A 22,979-nucleotide genomic window follows, 5' to 3' on the forward strand; every position below is an offset into this window, starting at 1 on the left:
TCACCCTGCAGCACAGACTGTGGTGTTAGGCTACCCACCCATCTTCAGAAAGCCTTCTCCTTTGAACAATACAGAGCAGATCATTCCCAGCTCTTAGGAAAGAGCTCTGGTTGAAAGTTAAGGAAAAAAGTGGGCCTCTCTGTGGCCAAACACTGTAAACAATCAGTCTTACCAGTTCCAGAAATACTGTGGGGATGTTAATAACCCTGTGCTGCCAGGATCTCAGCTTCATGCCTCCAGGGATGAAGATGAGGAATTGATTCAGCCTCAGTTCCTAGGAAAGAGATTAAAGTAACCACCCCCATCCACAACCAGGTATAACCACAATAAGGACATGCCCGTCTATGTGCCCTGGGGCTCAGAGATGAATCAAGTTCTTGGTAGGCCTCAGACATTACAGATAACCTGTCTCCGCTTTCCTCCCCATAAATCCTCCTTTGCAAGTGCAGCGTGTTCTTGTTAGAGAGCGCTCAGTGAAGCAGTCATCAAACCCTTTCTAAGGGAAATACAGTGTGTTGTCTGAGTAGAAGGACAGGAAAAGTGTCTCAGAAAATGATGTGAAAATCAGTGCCTGTAGGTAGGGTTGGAACCCGATTCCTCCTCCTTTGTGCTTTTGTCACACAGCATTTCTTCCCACTACCTCTCCCTCATTCAGCGCATGGTAAATGGGCTATAATGGACACCTGCTGTCAAAACAGAGTCTGAAAGGGCTGATGTGAAAATCGGGCCTAAGCAAGAAAGTTCCAGGTAAAAAAGAAAATTCTCCGGAACTGCTTTGAGATGGATGATATTTCCTTTAAAAAAAAACAACACATTCTGTTCGTGCAAATGAACACAGCTGCTACTATGGTGATTTTTTTTACTTTTCCTGCAGGCTTTGAAGTATCACTACAGACATCATAAATACCTTTCACAGTTCTTTAGCGGGCTGGCAAGTTATACAATAACCTGTTTGGGGGCTTTCAGTGGTTTGAAATCCAGAGTTTGAGAACAGTTTTAAAACTTTTGTTCCAATAGCTTGAACTTTGAAAATTATGAAAGTCTCCGGGGTCATTCAGAATCCTTTGCACTGCTCAAAAAGAGGAATTTCTTTGATGAAAATGCTTCCAAGTAACTGTAAAAATAGAAACTCTTTTAAGAACATAACATGTTTAACATAAACCAAATGATTCACAGGAATGCAGCAGACGACAGAAGGAGCAGCTGTGTGAAAAATTTGATTATCTCTATTCTGTACTGGAAGAAAGAAAAAATGAGATGACACAAATAATCACTAGAACCCAGGAGGAGAAACTGGAACATGTCCGCTCCCTGATGAAGAAGTACGCGGATCATTTGGAAGCTGTGTCTAAGCTGGTTGAGTCAGGAATCCAGTTCATGGAAGAACCAGAAATGGCCGTGTTTTTGCAGGTACAGAGTCCATAAGCAGAGTCAGAAGAAGAGCGATGGTTTACTGAAATACTATACAAGCATTCCTGAATTTTAGGCACATCCAGAATTTGGTCAGCTTTGAATGAATTCTCATACACACTCATTTTAAAACATACATCAGATACCATCGAGTCCAGATGATGGACTCTATATGTTTCTATTTTCTCACCCCTCAAATACAGACAGAGATTTCTGTGATCTAAAAATTTCATTTGCACAGTAACAGTGCTGAACTTTACAGGACTACATGTAGATACTGCAAGTCCAACTTTTATACCTTTACTTCAAAGCTTCTGTATTTTCTTAATACGTACTTTGAACAGCCAATTAGGTAACCATTGGTAGCTTGTTCCCCAAATTCATTGCTGTAGAATTTCTCTCCTGCAATATTATGGTTCCTCTACATTAAAGGCTCAAAAATTCTTTTCCAGTGGAGCACAGTATTATTTCCAGACAAAAAAAGTGCTGTGGCTCCAGATGTGTGCCCTCGTGGATGCTGTGAATGATGTAACAAGAGTCTGTAACAGAACAAAAATATTTCTATTTCATTTCTGTAAATATTTTGTGTATTTGCTGTCAGATTTTAATTAAATAAGTCTTCAATTAACTGAGGAGATTACTTAGCTGATTACTGATTACCATACGAGTCTGATCGTATTCAAAGACTTCATGACTGTAATTTTTGAGATCCATATTGATGTGTTTAGAAGCAGCTACTGGAAGAATTAGATCTCAATGTAGAATATATCTCAAAAAATGGAACTGTTTAATAAGTGAGTTATTTCCTTCTTGTTTCCACAGAATGCAAAAACATTGCTCCAAAAGTAAGTATTCAAACTTGATACACTCAATCTGTTATAATCAATTACAGATTGCAAATCTATCTGCAAATCTGAATGCAAATAACAAATCCCTCTGTTTTAGAATCACCGAAGCATCTAAAGGATTTCAGATGGAAAAAATAGAAGATGGGTATGAAAATATGAACCAATTCACAGTGAATCTCAGTAGAGAAGAAAAGATAATAAGAGAAATTGATTTTGACAAAGGTATGTCATTTATTTCACCTAAATAGTTGTCTTAAATTGCAGCTGTATGTAGTCTATGTGATGATACAGATTAAGAAAACTTGAGTCAGGTATTTGTCTCCATCCCAAGGTGTAACTAGACCATTTTGCATCCCTTATAATAAAAAAATTATGTATCATGGTTAAAAAATCACATAATCTGTTTGCACCATGAATTTCACTTTTTATGTAGCCTCAAGACTTCCCTAAGAGCGTGATCTTTACTGACTCCTCATGGGAATAAATCACAAAATTAAGCACTTACCTCAGTCTATAAAGTACCTTTTCCCACCCAGGGGATGCCATTATTTTGTGGCTTATCTTCTATTGAAAGTCATTACAGAAGTAGAATGTTTACTAATGAAAGAAATAAGGAAAGATTTTTAATTTGTAATAATAGAGAAATGCTGTTTAAACAGTGGCAAATGCAAGAGAATGTGATTGAAATTCAGGATTGCAGTTATAGAAGGAAGCAAAGATTGTCATAATCTTTCATACGTTTAACATCTTGTTGCATGATTTGTTCTGACATCATGACTAAATGTACCTCATATGTCTACGTGCCAATGCAAAGTTGCAATTCTGCATTTATCAAGGTAGCCTGAAATCTGGGCTCACCTATTCTTTACCTTACATAGTAAGCCACAAGAAAATAGTGGACACAAATGCTTCAAAAAAGCAGACCTCTCTTATTAAAAGGCCTCATCTCTTCTACTAATGATCATCTGGATATTTCTAACCTTGTGGCTAGAGCTGGGTTCTGTTAATACATTTACATTTAGCTCTAGTTAAATCTTGTACAGATTCCTGAGGCTCAGTGAAGTGGCACCCATCACTTGCTCCCACGCCACAACTTCTACTAACTTCAGCCTGTGTGGCTGGTCCCAATAAGAGCACTTGTATGGGATGGGATGAGATCCATGAACTAACTCTACTTGGCACAGGGGTCCATATAGCAGGACAGCAGCCATGGCACCAGTCAGCAGCACAGCAGGTGTCATCTCGCAGGGCCATAAACCTCCAGGGATCTATGCTGTGAGGGACAAGCCCTGCATACAGCTTCGTGCCCTGTTCGTCCCTGTGAGCAGCCACAGCTGCTACGTCCCTGCCATCCATGTGTGTCTGCCAAGATCAAGACCTCATGCACTCTGCCATGTGATAGGGAATGTGACACCCACCTGCTGGGGACAAGGCGCTAGTAAGGGCCTTGGGAATCGGGACAACAGTCCTGCTGCAGTCAATCAGGTCATCTGCATGCAAAGGATGTGGAAGTGCAGATTCAGGGGTGTTTGTTTGTAGCTGCATTTCTGCAATACAAGAGTGTTGTTATTTGATTTGCAGATCTACATTCCTTCTACAGGTTCAGGCAGAACCACAAGCTGTGCAAAATGCATAGCCAATTTGTGGGCTAATGCATCTATCTCGGATTATTTATGCTCTGAAGTACCGAGATGTTTCTGAGCAGCACCCTATGTTTGTGAGGATGAATAACATGATTATGCAAAACCAAACACATTGTTAGAGAGCTGCCTTTGGAAAAGATCCCAACCACAAATGCTGACAATAGGGTGTCGTAGGATGTGAAAGCATGGTTTGACAAAGTTTAACAGCCTGGTTTTAGGGAAGTTGGTACCCCAAACCTCCACAGTTTACAGAGAAATGGGCTGCTCTGGGTTTGAGACCTTAAAAAATGTGTGTGGAGTGTGCTCCCTGCTGTGAGGCTCTGCGGCAGCACCCTATGCAGACTCATCACTTCTGCCTGGGAGATAGATCAGCAGCAGCTTTGCTGTGCAGCTGTAAATATCTTTATCATTACACAGGGTAGCAATCTTCAAGGCAGTGAAGGCCAAGTTGGATGGGGCCCTGGGGATTTTGAACTAGTTGGTTGGCAGCCCTGTCCATGGTGAGGGAGTTGGAACTGAATGTTTTTTAAGGCCCCTTCTAAGCCAAGCCATTCTATGGTTCCTTGATTGTATATTGTCCCGTGCTGCTCAGCCCTCTCCTCCTGCATTTGTCTCATTAGAGGAGGAGGCAGAAGAAGAAGAGGAGGAGACAGTAGAAGGGGAAGATATGGATGAAGTTCACACAGAGTCATCAGGAGAGGAGGGGGAGGAAGAAGAAAAGGAGGAAGAGGAAGGAGCTGAAAGAGCACCACAGCCACCTCAACAAGACCCTGAACCACAGAATGCAGTGGGTGAGCCCCCAGCTGATCCTGCCCCAGTACAGCTGCCCGCTGCCCCGGCTGGCCAGGTAACTGCCCCCATGGCCCCGCTGCCCTGCCAGCTCTGCTGAGTGGCCTGGCAGAGCCAGGGTCCCACTCCTGCAGCACCAGGGAGCCCCTGCGCTGGAGAGCAAGGCTGCTTATTGCCCTTTCACATATATATGCAGCTGTACCCTGTCCTCTTAGCCTGCGTGTATATCATGTGATGGGCAAAAAATTACCTTGCTATATAAACCAGAATATATGCGGGTTACATAATATATAAATAAAAGAGATTCAATTTGGGAGTTAAACGCATTATAATGGATGTTCTGCTTGCTGCCTCCTGTGTTTTAACTCAGACTAACTGTTATAAATGAAACAGTTGATAAAATATTTAAGCTAAGAGAATTTGGCATTCCCTGTGGATTCAATGAGCTTTCCACCGTTGGCTTTCAGATCATGCTTCTAATCTCTTTACTGGGAATGACGTTTACCTTCTTCTCTGCTCTGGTTGTCCTCAGGCTATCATCTATGAGGATGCAGGGGTATCATAAACCAAACCAAAGAGGAAGCTGCCTTTAACCTAGCAGTGACACAGCCTGGCAATAAACAGATTCAGGGTGTAAATAATTCAGGCCAACACTTTTCTTTAAGGATTGCTATTAGAATGAGACCATAATTCTAAATGACTACTTAAAGAATATAGGTTTTGTATGCCATATTATCCACCCATCATTTAGAAATTAGTTCAGCAAGTTTTGCTCTCATGCAGTTTTTCTGTTGAAGCTGCTGAATGGTTGAAGGCTGGTCTGATGATATTTGAAGAGGTCGGTGTGAAAACGAGAGCAAGTGATGAATTATTGACTATAGCAAACTTCCCACATTAAACAAAGGGAAAAAATGCTGTAGATTCATTCTTGCTTTGATTTAAAAGCATACATGAATGTGCACCAGTTGTGTGAAGATGCTCTTAAATCAGATTTTATTGATTTAACTAGTTTGTCTTCTGAAGATTTGAACTGATATCACTAAACTTGTGTAGCATAACTGATAATGCAAACAAGAAAGAGGTGTATTCAAGGCTGCCCACTAATATCAAATCCCTCACTTCTAAGGCTAAAGTGGAGAAGGTATGGAATGCTGCTGTGGCAATTGTAAATTCCATTATGACTTGGTCAGACATGGAGTCTGACATGGCGTGTGGCACTGCAGTGTGCGGGATGTGTATCTCAGCTTTTCCCTTCTGGTGTGAGAAAGGCACAGCAGAAATGCAGAAGTTATAGAACTCTCAGTGAGCCATGAGAGCTTGGTAAAAGCAGAGCAGTACAGCTCCGACAGCTGCTCCTCCTCCCAGCACACTGCAGCTGAGGTTGGCTGTTGTATTGATATGACAGCAGGACTGGTGGGTAAATGTTTCTCTCTGGTGTCTTTATATCCTCTTTATCTCTTATATATATGATATAAGCAGTCACTTATATCAACAGATTTGCTGCCAAATGTCATGCTCCACCCAAAACCCAGCACACCATTCTGAGGCACCTACACCTGCTGTTTGTGGCTGGTGCCAGCCCATGGGGCTCTTATACAGGGTATCTTATGTCTTCAGAATTGGACTGGGTTTTTATCTGAGTATGGGACGAAATGCAGTAATTAATTAAGAACCTGTAATTTTCCAGGCAGCTGTACCCCTGTACTGGACAGTCACTGGACAGTGCATTTGAGACATGGGGCCTCGTCCTCTTGTGCCCATTGTTATCGTCACATGCCTCATCTAACTTCTAGAAGTTTATTCCTGTCATGGAAATTGATTTAAAATGAGGGTCAAACATAGATTAAGGAACCGCTTACCCCTTCCCAGCTAATTTAGCCCTTCTATTTTACCTTTTGGTAACTTATATTCTTTGCCATAACTGTGTTATTTGAACGCTGATTGCTTTTGCTTCCTTTGATTGCAATTCTTTGAGACCTTATATTAGGGCAGATGTGTTCCTTGCAGAAAGGTATAACAAACAGGGCACACAGAGAAACCTTGACTACGGCAGGAAGGTAACATGGTGCACTTTGCTTCTTCTTCTTTTTATCTGTCCTGCTTAAGGATGAGGTTGTGACACCAAGTGGTTCTCAACAGACTGCAGAGTCTGACAGTCAAGTGCCACCTGCAGCAGAAACCATCGATCCCTTGTTTTACCCTAGCTGGTATAAGGCTCAGCCACGGCCAGCAAGCAGCCCGAGCTCAGCCCCAGAGAGTGGGCTGGGGAAAGTTTCTCCGGAAACAAGTGCAAAGAAGGCAGAAGCCCCTGAAGTGGCAGCAGTGGAGGAGAGCGCACCAGGGAGTGGTAAGGAAAGTAATGCCACTGCGGCGACGTCCAAGGTCAGTGCCACCGAGGTCAGCCCAGAGGGTTGTGATGTGCCGCGAGGCGGGAGCGGCAGCTGCTAAGGAAAACCTGACCTAATTTTCTTTTGCATGTTAAGAATAATCAGAGAAATATGGAAACGGCCCAAATGGTCATTTTGGCCAATCCCCTGGATTTGCGGATGACTGGAAGATATGACAGGCTGTTTGTCAGCTGCAGAGCAGCATGCCAGCAGTTGTTTGTGCTTAGCTGCCAGTGGACCTAATCGGAGTGGCTCATGCACATGCTGCCAGAAGGGCCGTGCTGCCTCTGCCCATTGATGCTTGCATGTGTTAGTAGCTGACAAATCCCTTGAACAAGATTATTCGTGCCACCTGTTGGAAGCCTGTGCACATCTTGTGTTCACCAGTGGCTAAGCAGCTGTGGCTTGGCTTTGCCTTTTGCAGCTTGGTGGCTGTAGATGGGGTGTACAGCTTTTCCCTGCAAATATGAAGCCATGCAAACACTCAGTGCCATCTTGTGTGCTTGACTGGCTGTCAGTAGGCCATATGATTTACTGGGTTCAGATCTGTTGTGGGGGTTTTCCTCCATGAGTTCTTGTGACTTGATTAAAGGTGAGCATGATGGTAATATCCAGTTTTGTGCTGGACTACCAGCAGCATGGTGAGATAACAGAGATTAATGTCTTGGGCTATGAGAGGCTATTTCCCTTTAGAGAACAATATTAGAGTGGGGATAACCTGAATTTGAGTATTATTTCTTCTGCATTTGTGTGTAAACTTCTAATGAGTCAAAGGCTCAAAAACCAGAGCTGAGGGGGCTGCATGGTAAGTATTTGCACATCACACCTGCTCGTGCTTTAGTGGAATGACCAGCCCCTCAGCAGCATGATAAATCAGACTGTCCCAATTGGCAGAAATCAGACTCAAGCTGTATGGTTTAACAAAGACATTACCTGCACGTATGTAATGGTAGGAGAGTATGTGTGTGCATGCAGAAAAGCACAAGCAGGCAGTAAATATTTCAGTGCTGTTTCATTAAATGTTGGAGTTGGCCACTCAGCATATATGAACAGCCCTAAGATAATAAACCATCATGTGGTGGGCTAAAAGTTAGAAGGAGGACTGTGTTGGCTGAAAGCTTTATGTGGTGACGCTTGAATTTGGTGGAAGTATTCTCAATGATTTCAATTGTAACAAGAGCAAAAAACTGACCTACAAATTCCAGTAGCTATTTTTCAAAGCCAGGTTTTGATGTGAGAATAAGAGCAAAATAAAAAATAGACATTTAAAATTATCAAATCACAGTGATCATATCTTAAGTATATTCCAAATGAGCTGGCAAAAGAAAGTAAATCCACAATTTGCAGCTGCTGTTTCTTCTTATCAGTTCCACAAATGAACAGGATCGCAAACTTCAGCGGAGGCAGGTGAAATCCTTAATGGATAATTACCCAGGGGGTTGTCTGACTCTGGTATGCTTATGGATTTAGATTTAACCAGCAGGAAGTATAGGAGCAGAACTAGTGCTTGGTGTGGTCAGCCTTCTGGAAAAGGGCTGCCATGGCTTTTGGTCACATGCGGCAGCAATGCGGTACCCAGCACCCCTCATGGCCAGGTACAGGGTGTGAAAACAGGCAAGTGGGAAAGATGCCAGTGCCTGTGGCTGTGTGGATTTGTGGGTGCTGCCCCTTGATGTTTTCTAGGATCGTGAGTCACACTGACATTTGGGTAGGAGAATGCTGGGAAGAATAGTGTGTGGTTGTGGGAACAGTGGGAGAACTGAGGAGGATATTCTCCCTGGGCTGGAGGCAGGGGAAGGAATGGAAAAGCAGAGGGAGCAGAAGGGTGCAGAGTGTGCTGAGGAACAGAAAGACTGGAGTGAGCAGGCTAAGTAGGTATCGGGGTGATGCCATGGCCAGAGTCACAGATCTGAGCTGGATTGTGTGTCACAAGCAAAATGGCTACTGTCCCATGTCAGTCGTCATTTTCCAGTGAACATTCACTTTGTTTCCTTCCTGCATGTGAGTTTTGTACAACCAACTCTCAAATGACAGTATTATTTACTTATTTACTGTCCTGGTTGATGTTTCCTATGCCACTGCTTTTACCCCTCTATTCTAATTAAAGAGTGTTAAGGAAAAGCACTTAGTGGTAAAGACAAGTTCGTGTTATGACAACACTGGTGAAGCATTCTTCTTATTTTCTCACAGGAGTTAGCATTCTGCATATCACTTTTGGCATTTCTTATCATACTACATCATCTTTGGAATCTGATTCAGTACATTTGTTCTTTCATGGGTAGGAAATATTTCATTTTACCATTAACTAACAGTTCAAATAGTGTCTCTGGTGATGTTCCTCTATGGTCTTAAAGGAAGTCTTCCCTTTTTTTCCCCATCCAAAAACATCATGCTACTTCATAATTCAAACTGCCTAAAACATTTCTTCCTCGCACCTTCCACATGCCACCCTTCAGCTTACTCCTGCATGGTTGAACATTGCATCTCCCTGGTTAAAAATGGAAAGAGAAATGTACATCCTCAGGTCTGTGGGCTTATATTTCCATTGCTGTTCAGCTGACCAGTAGGATGGAGACCCTGAGATTTGACAGATGTGCAGAGCCAAGCTTATTAAATCTTACAAATGTGGGGAGTAAAACATTAGGAAAGAAAGAAAGCTGAATAATTCTGCTGCTGATACTCACACTGTAAGCAATCAGTCCCCTCCAGGCAGCAGAGCCCAGGCTGTCCCCTTGGAGCACCACTGTGTGGGCCTCATGCCCCAGCCCATACAGCATACCTTGCAATGGAGATCTCCTTTTCAGGTCTTTTTCTACCAAAAGGCATCCAAAATCACCTCTCCCGTGTTCCCAGGCACACAGGAATCCTCACTGGAGGGAAGGGAAGACTTGGGCCTGCACTGATGCATGGCAGCAGGCAACAGCACCACTCAGTCTCACCAGACACACTAGATGGGACTGCTGCCCTGCCGCACAGATACCTATGGCTCTGTGTGTGCTTTATGCCTGTGCTTTAATAAGCAATGTCCTGGATAGGGGCTTTTCATGGCAATTAGAGTGATTAGGGACTGTAATTTGTACTGCCAGGTTTTCAGCCAACATGTCAAGGCTGGATGTGGCTCTGGGCAGCCTGGTTTAGTGGTTGGTGACCCTGCCTACAGCAGGGGGGTTGAAACTAGATGATCTTTGAGGTCGTTTTCAATCCACCCCATTCTATGATTCTATGTTTCTATGATTCTATGATTCTGTGTCATAAATAGAGGAGCTGATTCCAAAATGTGAGTTCCAGGGCAGACTATGAATACTTTGACTCCTCTTCCTTTTTTTTGCCCCAAGTAGATCCAGACTAAGGAGTCCATTATATACTGAAGCACAGCAAAGTGCCAAATTAGGACATGTTTTTGTTTTTTTGTTTTGTTTTCTGTAGGAAAAGGCTTTTTCCCTTAGATTGTAGTAATTAGAGCTGAAATACCTACAATACCAAGGACTAGAAATTCACCTCACAGTGAAGTTGTCCTGAATACAACAAATGTAAACTCAACTATTCAGTAACTTCTCTTCTGGAGTAACTCCTCTCTCATAGACAGTGTCCATGGTTTAGTTTTTCCAGCTCCAAATTCACACCCTCCTTAGGTAAGCTGTGTATTTATATTCCATTTCTGAAGTGATATGGCTGATCTGCAGAGAATTCTGAGTTACCACTCATGCATTCAATCTTATTTACTGTAGATGAAAGACATCTAACACAAAGCAATAGTAGTTACCTTTGAGTGTTCACTCTAATGACAGAAAAATGCAGTTTTGATCTATTATTCAATACAAAAATGATTGTTTTTCCACACTCATTTTCTGTAATTCACTTTAAGCACTGTACAATATAGCAATATGATACGGTGCCTCTGTAAGAAATGTTAGATTCCTATTCATATTTTACATGCAGAGATTCTGACACTGTGGCTGAAGTCCATCTCTCCTAAAAAAAATAGGAGGGGAAAAATAATCTATCCTCTATGCTTTATCTGCATAAGTTATGCAGAAAGATGCTGTGTCTGGTGGTAATTTGAATTTGAAAAGCATCGGACACTGTGAATCTCAATTAAATTTACGGAGCATCATTTAAGTTTCATTTATTTGTGTTTGGTTTTGAACATTTGTCATATTATTACAAGAGGACACGGAGCTTATTTGTACTCCTGGGGAATCAGGCATGCAAACAGCATTATGCTCTTTTTTTTCCCTTTCTCTTTCTTTTTTTAATTCAAACTACCTTTTGAAATTAAAAATAGACCAATGCAGAAAGCTCCATTTGAGACCATTTGAGACCTCTTTCTCTGTGGTCTCTGGTGGCGGCTTTATGATTTATTTAATCATGAAATAAAAAGGAGGTGAGGGAGAAAGACATTTTGGTCTCAGACTCTATTTGCATCAAAATGATCTGCTTCCCCACGTGCGGTGAGGTGGCTGTTCAGACAGGTTATGTGTCTTTATCTGTCATGTGGAATATCAGGTCCCTGCCCTTTTCATTTTTGTGTGATAAGCCCCTGAAAGCCAAATAACAAAACTACTGGAAATAAAAATGCTAATAACATTTTATGATGATGATAATAATAGTAGTAATATAAATCTGCAGGACTGTCATTAAAACAGCGTATACTTTATTTCCAGCAGAATGCTCTGGTAGAGTTTTCCTTGTTTTTCAACAGCAAGAAGCCAGATCCTCACAAATTTCTTTATTTAAGGGCAGTTTGCTGAGAGATAACACTGCTGATGGTTCCCCCAGAGCACAGGAGGGCTTGGGACAAAGGAACAGAGGGTGCAGCCCACAGGCAGTCGGCTTAGTGAGTCTGTGGAGGGGTAGCATGAGGTGATTCAGGGTGAAGGATATAGAAACCTCAGCCTTACGGAGACACTTCCCACTCCAGGGAGCAAAAAGTTAGGGGCATAGTCACCACAGGCTGCTCCTGCAGCTAATGGAGAAAGAGAGGTATTGCCAGTGAGAGGCATCTCGCTAGCAACAGCTGCTGCTCACTTGGCACCCTCTTCACATCCATCAGCTGAGACGGAGGTGACACTGCTCCTAACCCAGGTGCCTCTGCTCAACATCTGACGTTAGGGGGATGTTTTGAAGCAAATCTGAGCCTCTGCAGTGACAGACGGGAGTGAAAGATTGGAAGACGGAGTGGGAACAGATCCACACTCTGCCTTGCCTCTGTGGGGAGTCATGTATTAGGGAGGATGACACAGGCATTAACAAGCAGCCCACTCGGTGCACAGGAGACGCAGATCTTAGAGTCTAAAACAAAAACAAGAAAGCTTATAGAGGGTGTGTGTGACAGGTAACAGAGGGAGGTGAAGCTAGCCTTTACTGAGTCTTAAATTGTATTCTTGTCTTCAGTCTGAGAAGACAGGCTAAGTGGGATAGGGAGAAAAGTGCACATTTTGTGCATTAGACTTAAGAAACTCCTTCAACAGCTTGACTTTTCAGGACTCAGATGTGTGTCTTTGTTTTCATTATATCTGGAGGATGCTACCAGTAGCATGCAGATGTGGAGCTTTAGGCATGTGAAGAGTAGTGCATCTGTTTTATAAACACTCGTGGCACCCAGCTGCTGAACTGGTACACCTGGAGGGGTTAGGGGTCTTCAGTCTCTTGTCAATCTGACTTCCACATATGCATCGAGTCATCCTTAGCAGTATCTTTGGTTTCTAGGAGCCCTCAGTCTCTTCTACAAATGCAAATCCTCAATACAGAGATGTAAGCCCGTCTCTTTTTCCAGATTTAGGCAACCAAACTTGAAAAGCTGGCCCTAAGTTCTGTCCTTCAGTTCACTTGTGCAGACCTCTGATAGCTGGAGAAAGCCTTGCACGGAAGAGCTCTTTCCAGGAATGTGTAATCCTAAAATTGCCTTCACATTCAGAACCACTCTGTCCCTCAGTCTGTAACAGGAATCCCAACATCAGCAGTGGTGGGGCACTGTATGGCAAAACCTTCTTGTGCTGTCACTGAGAGAAGGCAGATCCCCAAATACCTTCATCTGCTCATATTATTTTGATCTGGTTAAAATGTAGAAGGTAATTGATAGAAAAATAAGAAAAAGTTTGTTCTTTTTTCCCTGATCATTTTCTTTTGTAGGCCATATCTCTCGTGCAGGGACATCACATGAACTTGCTAGAGTTTATGAAAACCCCGTATTCACCCAGGTCTGTGATTGTCTGGCTTATTTCATCTCAGAGAAAGTACTGGACCCCATATTTTGTTGCCCAAAACCCCCATCAAGAGAAGTGTCCATCTGTGGCACCAGAGGACTCGGGCACACACATCCAGTTTGAAAGGAAATGCAAGTTAATCATCCACAAACAATATTATAATCTAATTTCCCTTCGCTGCCAGTACAGTACAGAGCTTTAATTCCACTAGGATATAAAATATAATCAGGACTGAGCTGTTTGGGAGGAGAAATACTAATAGAGTGGCCTATGTTAATCTTGTTTTATTAGTTTTAAGATTTTCTATTACTTGCTTGTAACCTTCTGCCATTTGCCAAAATTACCATAGGGACAGTTCTCTCTGTATTCATGTATTGTAGCTCTCTTTGCCCTGCTGCTGAACGCTTCAATTTCAGCAGGTAATCCTTCATATATTTTTTTCCAGAGACAGCTTCAAATCACATGTCAGAGGGTCAGTATTTAGCTAAGTTTTAGCCAACTGGCTGTCATGTCAGTACAAAGACGATACAGACAAAATAAGACAGTTTGAAATCAAAATACACACTGTGTTCATTGCTCACATGCCTCTGTTTCTCCTTCACTCTATAAAAGATACAGGTACACATTTTAGTGGAGTGCTGCTCTGGGATGACTGCACAAATGCCGGTGATACACAAATAATTGTTTCATTTCTACAAACTCAGTCTTGCTTATCTGCTCAGGTAAGCAAGCTGAAAAGCCCTTAAAGCCAACAGCTCTCAGAGAGGGGATGGCTTGCTTGAGAGGCTGGATTTTGAAGGAACAATACTTGCCCAACACAGCCATCCCACAGAGTATCATAGAGCAGGATGAGGAGCGGGTGTCAGCAGCAGAGACTGCTCCAAGGATAATATGCTCCCTTGAACAATTGTACTGAACTTTATTGAAAGGTCTGGAGATACAGAGAACAAAATTCAACTTTACCACCTATCTCCGGATATGCTCAAGGCTTTTCTTTCCTCAAGAAAAAACCTGGATGGTTTTCTACCATGCCTGTATACTTAAAATATCTGCTAGATTTGACTGAATGGAAAATGGGTCATCTATCCTCAGTGAAGCTGAGCCTTTTGCAGAAGACCCATGAACCAGTTAGCCTACAGGTCCCAGCTGAATTCTGTTTGAAGCTTCATCCGAAGCGCATCTTAAATTTCACTTTGAGAAAAAAGTTTTCAGCCTGTGCTGAAATAGAGGGCAGACCCTAAATGCAAAAACATCCATTAACATTCCAAAAAAATTCCACCTCTGCTTCTCCATAACTTGAAATACCGAGATGGGACTCAGGTATAACGCTCAGATCTGAGGGCACTCTGTCTGTTGTTTAGTTGGTGGCAAATTCTGCCTGTACGTTTCCATTCTGCATCTTGATTTTGTGCTTAAGGTGAGGTGTTGGTTTTGTTTTCCTTTTGTTTAGTGAACACACACAGAGAAAATCAGGAAAGTCTTGATTGCTCCTCTTTTAACACCTCTTTCCCTCACTTCTGAGAATTATCTGAGTGATTCAGAGGCAGCAGTGATGAGTCGTGAGGGCAATGCATTAAAGCCAGCTTTCAGACAACAGTTTCTCATAATTAATATGAGTGGCAAATATTTCACCTGAAGTTTTACCTTGAAGAGTCTGGCCTGCAATTTGTCTGGTGAGTCATAGGTACCATCTGATTTATGTATATTTCATTTTTCACTCCATTACTAGCAATAGGATTCAACAATGACAGCATGGACGAAGTTATTTCTCCTGTTGAAATTAATACAAAGCTAAGCTCACCTCGACTTTGTCTTTCAGCAACTAGCTCATTTAAATACTGAATTCTTCCTCCATTAAGCCTCTTCCCCAAAGCATTGCTCACTCCGTTCATTGTTGAGACGTTTTGAAAAGAAAATAGAATGTGAACAAAAGGTATTTCTTAATCATGGATGAGCTGTTGCAGTTTTACATTGTATTATGGAAGATTTATGTCACAACAACACAAGCCATCTCTTTGTACAATGTTTGGTTAGTTGTCATCCGGTTACCCTGAGACACTTCAGAATTTCATTGCAGCTGTGAACTGAGCCACTTAAAGCAGTGGCTGTTGTGTCTGAACCCTTGGAGATGGACCAGTATTTAAATAGCAACCTATCCAACTAGCCGTATTGAAAGTCCCACTAGCAGTAATTAGTAGTTAATTAGGGCTGGGCCCTTGTGTTTGAATATCCTGCCCTGCTACTTCCAGGCTTTTCTGGCTGCAGGACAGGGAGGGACTGGAGTGTTTGATGTGGAGGTGCAGGTTGGATAGCTGTGTGTGCATTCAGAGACAGAAAAAAGGAGAGGGTCATATCACACACAGCACTGATTCAGTCTTAGATCCCTTTTCAGTTGGTTTATACTCCTGACACCTTTACAGGAATCTTCAGGTTGTTAGGTAAGAGGCCAGTGACTAATTCAGACAACCTGCTATCCCAGATTTCCATCCAATGGAGGTAGATTGGTGCCGTGATATCCAAACCATGCTCCAGATGTCCCACATAGATGTAACACCCACTTCTCCTTTCACTGAACCGAGGATGAGGATCTCACAGCCTTGGAGAATAAGTGATCTGAATTTCTTATTGTTCTACTGCATTTAGAGAGCACCCTATAAAATCTGCCTGAGCCTATCTCAGCTACCAAAGGTGGTGACTGATACATCACTTCAAGCACTCCTGACTCAGCACTTCTGCGCACAGAAGTGGCTATTCCTCATGATGACACACTTGCTGTTTGACTTACTCTATTACAAAATGCCTTATTGAGGAAAGGTGGCTCTTGTTTCTTCCATCTGTAATGGGAACATTTTCAGTGTCTGGCACCAGATTTACTTTTTCTGATGCACTCGTTTTTACATTTGCATGCAATTTTATAACTTCATCTAAATAAATAGACTTTTTTTTTTTTAAAATGGAATTGTTGCTCAGATGCAGGTCATTTTGAAGCTTGGTGCTGGTGACAGTTGTCTGTGGTCTGTACTCTACACCACTAATAACTGGGTCAATAACTGAGATAGAATCTGCTGTGCCATAAACTTTCCATGTCTGTTGCACAGTGGCATCAGAGAGTGGCAACCTCTTGCTTCAGTGGATGGTCTGGCTTTTCTTCCCACATATCCATCAGTGTCATTCTCTCAGAGAATGTGTGCTGTGTCCACAGCTCACATATGCCACCACAACACACTTACAACAACCCATCTAAGTCCAATGCTCACGATGCGAGCATAAGCAGTGCTTAAATCTCCGGAGCCTGGTATGTGTCCACACCTCGCTGCTATTCTGGATCTGTTATCTGATCCAGTGAATGGAACTCTGGAGTGAGTCACTGTCTGAACTGGCACCGTGTCTCATCCATTGGCTTTACAAAAATACCATTTGCAGAGGAAGAAAAAGTTTTAAGTTATAGCACTCTGTGTTACAAAGGAAAGACGATATAGCAGAAACAAATGGGATGTTAAACTGTTGCTAGATTTGCTGCTTCCCTCTGAAAGTTAAGAGTGAAGTTTCTCTAACATGGTGTAGATGGGTTACTATCATAGAGCAGCTCTTGGAAGATCTTTAGTTCACATTTGATTTGTTGATCTGAAGTCATATCTACTTACCTAATGAAGAAGAATTAGGAGGAAGAGGGGAGAGGTGGTAGCCACAAGCAGCTTTCTGGCACTGATGGCCACTTATTCCTGAAGCCCCTCAGGTTGGTTCTTCCTTTGCTAGACTTGTTCAGCAGGACTGGAAATGCAGTAGAAAATAGAAATGATAGATGGTTCATTGATCAGGAGATCCTCAAGGACTTCATTGTCAGAGGAGCAAAGAACTATGGGTGGATAAATCCATAAAATGCACTTCTGATCATGCAGCCTTAACGTTCACATTTGTAAGACTCCTCCTCTCTTGAGTTGCCCTAATTTTCCTAGATACTTCTGCAGCAATGGGTGAAATATAAGAAATGTGTCTTATTTGGTTTTTCTTTTCTTTTTGAGTCATGAGAAAAATTTCTTATATAGAGAGTGAATTTGCTTGTCCCAAGTGCCAGCTAGAAGACAAGCAGCCTCTTATTCATTCTCTAAAACTGCTTCCAGCACTGGTTCAAGAGTCTGGAACGTGGTGTCATATGAGAGATGTGCATATCCTACACCAAAATAAGCTAACTAGTCTGTTTCCCTCTGAACCACATTTAGTTTCTTTACGGTCATTATGCAGGAGACCTTGTGACAGGCAATAGCAACACAATGTTAATTGCAATATAATGAAAATCTATTAAAGTAAGGCATTTGCCTTACTTTACTTTCACCCAATAGACTTTTAGCATTCATTGCCAACCACTATTATGAAAGTGACATAGCTAGTAGTGTGATTGATGGAGTTTGTCTGCGCTTATTATTTGGTCTGCCACCATGTGTGTTTTTGTGACAGGTAATCGTAGCAATTATTGCACAGAATATTCCATTGGTTCCCACTAATAAAAAGATCCATACTGAAGAAACCACTTCTTAGCTTGAAAGAGAATTGTTGTGATAAGTGTGACAGCTGCCAGGTGTTTTGCTGAAAGAGCTAGACTGCATAAAAATATGAAAACAAAATGCTTGAACTAAAGTTTAAACTATTTAAAAATAACCTGTTGTGCTCCCTTTGTTTCCGCTGCCTGGAAGTGTTGAGTGCCAGAAGTGTAACACTTGACATTTGAGGCAGACAAACATAGCCTACAGATTCTGTGATGGCTTTGCGACCAGCTAGGATTTTTTAATCATGCCTGTTCTTGTCAACACTGGAGGTTGCTTCTAAACAAGCAAGCAAAAACAAGGGAATTAACTTTAATTTCTCGCTCCTTTTCTGAGGTTAGAGGCTCCACAGAAGCAAAAATTCTTGTAGTTTCACTGTTTTTCTCCCTAAGACCCACATTTTCTTACAAATTCACGCCCTTGCTATCATGCTGGGTCAAAATTAGGTAGCAAAGGCATTGCATAGCTCTCATGCCTCTCAGGGTGCAGGTTGATTTTTTTCTGGCAACAAAGGTAGTTTAGGAGTTTCTTGCCAAGTGGCCCTGCTTCTTATTCCTGCCTGGATGCCACCACTTGCATGGCAGCTGTGCTGATGCAGCTGTTTTAGTGTGTTTTTCTGGGGCTGTGTTGGAACCGAATCAAATCGTCTGGGTTAAAAATATCACTCTTCACCTCAAAAACAACAAAAAAATTGATGTCATTCCAGTGACATTCCCATTCTTAGCACAGTCCTGCAAACAGCTGCAGTGGTGCAAATGGACAGTGAGCCATGGAGGGAAAGCAGGAAGAGATGGATGGGGAGCCAAGGGGTACGACCTTCTGTAGTTAGTGCTGCTGCTCCAGCAAATATTCATATAGCTGTTCAAGATGACTATTTGTAACCAACTAGTGTATCCACCTACATAGCTATAAGAATAAATCAGAAATATCACCCTTGCAAAGCCTTCAATAGATACAAAACAAAGGACCATATTGGTTCAAAAATATGAGAAGGTCATTTTTGCTTTGCAGAATTGCCTTTGCTATTCTCCCATGACCAGCATAAAGCCAGCAGTCATTTTTTGTTTCCTTACTAATTACACAGAATCCTGATCATTTAGCCATGTTCAAACTACATGAAATGTAACTGTGGGTGATCTACAGCCCTGGAGGAGGAAACAGCTATTTCAGCCTTCATTTCTCTCACATCTCCCTGCAAGATGATGTGACACAACCTCCAAGAGGCCCATTATAAAATTGGTTTCTACACTTCATACCTTATCAGAAGTCATCAAAAATAAGTTAAAAAAAATGTTAAAATAAAAATAAAACTGAAAAAGACTATGAATACCCTTCACCTTCCCTCCCCGCTTCCTATATATAGGAGTTGTTGATCTTGTAGAAAGTGATGGTGCCATCAAATTTTGCAGTTCCTTTCTTAAGAGTTTTCTGATATACTGAGGTTAATTATTACACCTTTCCTGTGTAATTATTTAAAAGTTAGATCTCATCTAATCTGGTCACCAAAAGCATCTCTAGAGCCAGGAGAGAGAAAGAGGCACCTTCAGAGGGCAATCCTCTGAAGTCACCTCATTTAGGATGGGGCAAATCACCCTCCAGTAGTTCCTTTGTCTCATCACTGCCATTGAGGGAAGGAATATGGTTTACCTGACTGAGTATCCCACTGTTGGATGGCTAGAGTTCGCTGACGTGGGTCTCACTTACACATAAAGGCTATGGAGATTAGTGGTGGCAGAGCAGAAAACAGCATGTAGACTTCATTCCTGATTGCATTTCTGGAAGGCCTGGACTGCCTGTTTTCCCCAGCACAAACAGGATAACCGCTACAGGATAAACACGATAAATGAAAGTTTGCGCAAAGCCAGCCCACTCACCCTCCTTCCTTCCATGTCCTTTGCTAGAACCCTACAAAGATTTAGCTTGTGTTTGTGCTTAAGGAAGCAAATGCTGAAAGGTGCTGAATAACAACAAGTTTGATACGACTCATCTGTTAAACCCTGAGATCTCGTGCTGTTTGCTCGGGCACATCCCGGCCTGCTGGCTCCTGAGGGGTGCTGAGTGGATTTTCAGTGGGAGTTGTGGTTGCTCAGCACCTCCACAGAGCTGGCACATAAACTCCTGCCTGGACTTCTCTGATGGGAAAAGCAGACCAGCCATCAGTCATGCAGGGTGTGCTTCCCTCTGCACCATGAGCTGGCCTGGTAAAAATTCCTGGTGCTCATTAAAAGCATCATCTGATGTCACTCAACACCACGGGGGAAAATATAAATCAAGGAGTAAGTATTCAGCACTCTCTCAGCATTGGCCTAACGTGATTCATGTAATCTGAGGGAAAGACTTCAGTTATTCCTTTTTACTGTTAGAGGCCCAAATCCAGGGCTGGGATTTGTTATTCTAGGTAGCGTGGAAAGCAAATGCTGCCCACAAGTTCTTCATAACCTCAGATCAAACACCAGTAGCAGCTTCACAGCAGTTACCTCACAGCATTGTGCACACATTACCAAGCATTGAGCCCGAAAACCCAGGAAGGCGAGTGGGCAGGGCTGGGTCCTGTGTGACTCAGCGCACAAACAACACCAAAGTGTCACAGGTGTGAAAACACAAACCTAAAAGCCAGGGAATGGCCCCGCTGCCAGCTCCATACTGGCCTCACACCTGACCAGGCCTGCTGTTGAGATGTTGCTCTTGGAAGGGCAGATGGAGGTGTTGCAGGCTGGCAGCCTGCTGAGCCTATTGAGGTGCAGGGAGAAGGCGTTCTCCAGCCAACCAGACCCTATGGGAACATGCTGGGTTCTGGCAGTGTTGTGCTGACACAGGGAGATGCCATCTCCATAGAATATGAAGGAGTTAACGCATGATGAAACATGGCCTTGTCAGTGGTGTAGACAAAGATTGTTTTGTTTGAAATGCAGCACCAGCAATGCTGGTTAGCGAGGTAATGCGGTCACCTTTCCCATCCAAGGCGTTATCTCTTCTAATATGCATGGTGCCACGAAACAGCCTACCTAACATTAAGCCTATAGATTGTTCTTTGCTTTGACGTTGAGCTTAGTTTGGTGGGTATTTCTGGATAATGGCTTGACAGAATAGCAAGTGGAGGTGATAAGCCCGTCCTGCACAAGAGGACAAATGCTAACATACCAGGATGGCTTCAAATTTAACAAGGTTTTTAAAAAGTCTACAATTGCAGAAGATGACTTCTTAGACCCCTGCCAGCCCTACTACTTCATGAGGTGAAGGCAGTGAGGGGTTTGCCCCATGGCTGCTGACATACACTGCTGAGGCTGTGTGTGTACAACTGCCCAAGCAGTTTCAAAACCACTTTTAGCCAGTCCAGGCGCTCCAGCCGTCCTTCCAAAAATAAAAGGCAAAATTTTCAACACCACAGAGGACTAATAAACCACCCACGCTCCTGCATCTGCTGAGATGTAGGGAGCACAGAATCCCTTACACCTCTGAAAGTCTTGCCATGTATTCATTTCTGATATCTGACTCTATAATCTGGGCTGGAACACTTCAGCTGACAGGTTTGTACTCAGCACTTCCCAGTCTGAGAGTCACATCGCTTTGGTCGGCGCTCAGTCAGCTCCGGCCTTTCCAGCTGAGCATTGGCCCCACCAGCCCCACTCTGTGCAAAGCTTTGGCACAAGCCTGGGAAAACCCTTCTCATGGCAGTGCTGGACTCATTTCTGAGCCCCGTGTGTTGCTGTGAGTAGGAGAGTTGTCTTGCTTTGCAGATAGAAATGTAAGCCAAAGATGAGTGTATATTTCAATTATTAAAGCAAATTCTCTGATAGTATTTCACTGGAACAAATAGGGCGATGCCAGCCTAGAGCACCTGAGAATCCAGGTCTAAAATGGGAACTTGGAAATCTAATGAGACACACACGAAGAAATACGGAGCTGCGTGTTCATCCCTCCATTCTGCTTTGTCTATTGGTGTCACGGCACTCGAGCAGGGAAGTAACTGAATGAAGTCCAGCAGCCCACTGACATGTAACACACCATCCCCTCACCAATTCCTGGGGCACACTTTAACATGAAGTACTTACAGAAATCCTAAGCCAAACCATCATTCCATGCTTCAGCTCCTTGTAAGCATCCCTGCTTCCCTGTTTGTTCCTGGATATGTATGTTAGCATCGCTGCTTTGGTAACTTTTCCATTTTAGGATGGTATTATAGAAGATAATGTGTTAAAGGACACAACTCTGCCATTCCAACCCCTCTGAGTGATATCAAGCAGTTCTCAGAGATCAGCCTGAATATCCCAGAGAAGGGAGAAACCCTGCACAGAGATTTGGGCAGTACTATTTGAATTTTAAGGATGCGCAATAATGTGCATCCACAGAAAGAGAGCTAAAAAATGCTGTGTATTCTGTGTTAAATTATGGTTTTGATGACGACAGAAGGCATCCCTTAGCTGCCAAGTCATCCATTTTTGTTTGTTTTACCTTTAATAGGATTTCTGGTTGTGCCCACAAAGCCGGTGTTCATTCTCAGCTAAAGGAACCTGAACATGTTGACAGTGGTAGAAATGTTACTGTATATTTTAGTGGCCTGTTAAAGACCCACGTACCTTTAAAAATCAATGACAATTCCTGTGGTCAGCAGGCACAGTGCATCATGTCCAGATTTTTCTTTTGTTTGTGAGTTGTTTTTTGCACCAGTGTAGGCTACTTGGGCAACTAACAAGCAGGATTTGTTCTGAGATGGTAGAACGGGTTGTAGAACCAGAAACTGACATTTTCTATTCTTGGTCTGAGTGAAATTAAAGCCAATTAAATATTAAAAGACTTTAAAGAGAAACATAAACCGAAGCAGACTGGAGGCAGATTTCTGAACACTGATAGTGCCGAGTGCCAGTGCTCTGTGGTGATTTCTGACTTAGCTCCGGGGCTCACTGGGACACGGGCAGTTGTCACCTTCATGCAGTGATATCCCAAAGGCCCAAATCTGGATGCAGCCCCTTGTACGGGCTCTGCTTACACAGTGTGGTCCTTCTTTGCCACTGCCCACGGCATGATCTCCTCTGGCTTGTCAGCCTGCCCTCCCCAGATTTCCATGCTCCCCTCCTTTCTCCCCTTTCCCACACCACTCTGCCTTCCTGCGTGGCGTAAAATCAAGCGGTTTTTTAATGCAGTTCCTCTCGCACAC

At 42.9% G+C, this 22,979-nt stretch overlaps 1 protein-coding gene across 3 annotated transcripts in view; it reads left to right on the top strand.

Annotated features, from left to right (window-relative positions):
• Nucleotides 1-22,979, top strand: part of TRIM55 (tripartite motif containing 55) — a 34,599-nt gene that overhangs the window by 11,213 nt on the left and 407 nt on the right. The window contains exons 5-10 of one of the 3 annotated variants that reach the window (XM_015855729.2): nucleotides 1,177-1,410; nucleotides 2,233-2,255; nucleotides 2,356-2,480; nucleotides 4,522-4,748; nucleotides 6,797-7,072; nucleotides 9,268-9,355. In XM_015855729.2, coding sequence (XP_015711215.1) covers nucleotides 1,177-1,410; nucleotides 2,233-2,255; nucleotides 2,356-2,480; nucleotides 4,522-4,748; nucleotides 6,797-7,072; nucleotides 9,268-9,355 — 973 coding nt within the window. The remainder of the gene's footprint in view (nucleotides 1-1,176; nucleotides 1,411-2,232; nucleotides 2,256-2,355; nucleotides 2,481-4,521; nucleotides 4,749-6,796; nucleotides 7,073-9,267; nucleotides 9,356-22,979) is intronic. The other 2 variants (XM_015855727.2, XM_015855728.2) reach the window with 2 other exon arrangements.

This window comes from Coturnix japonica, chromosome 2 (genome assembly GCF_001577835.2).
Source record: "Coturnix japonica isolate 7356 chromosome 2, Coturnix japonica 2.1, whole genome shotgun sequence".
Taxonomy (NCBI): domain Eukaryota; kingdom Metazoa; phylum Chordata; class Aves; order Galliformes; family Phasianidae; genus Coturnix; species Coturnix japonica.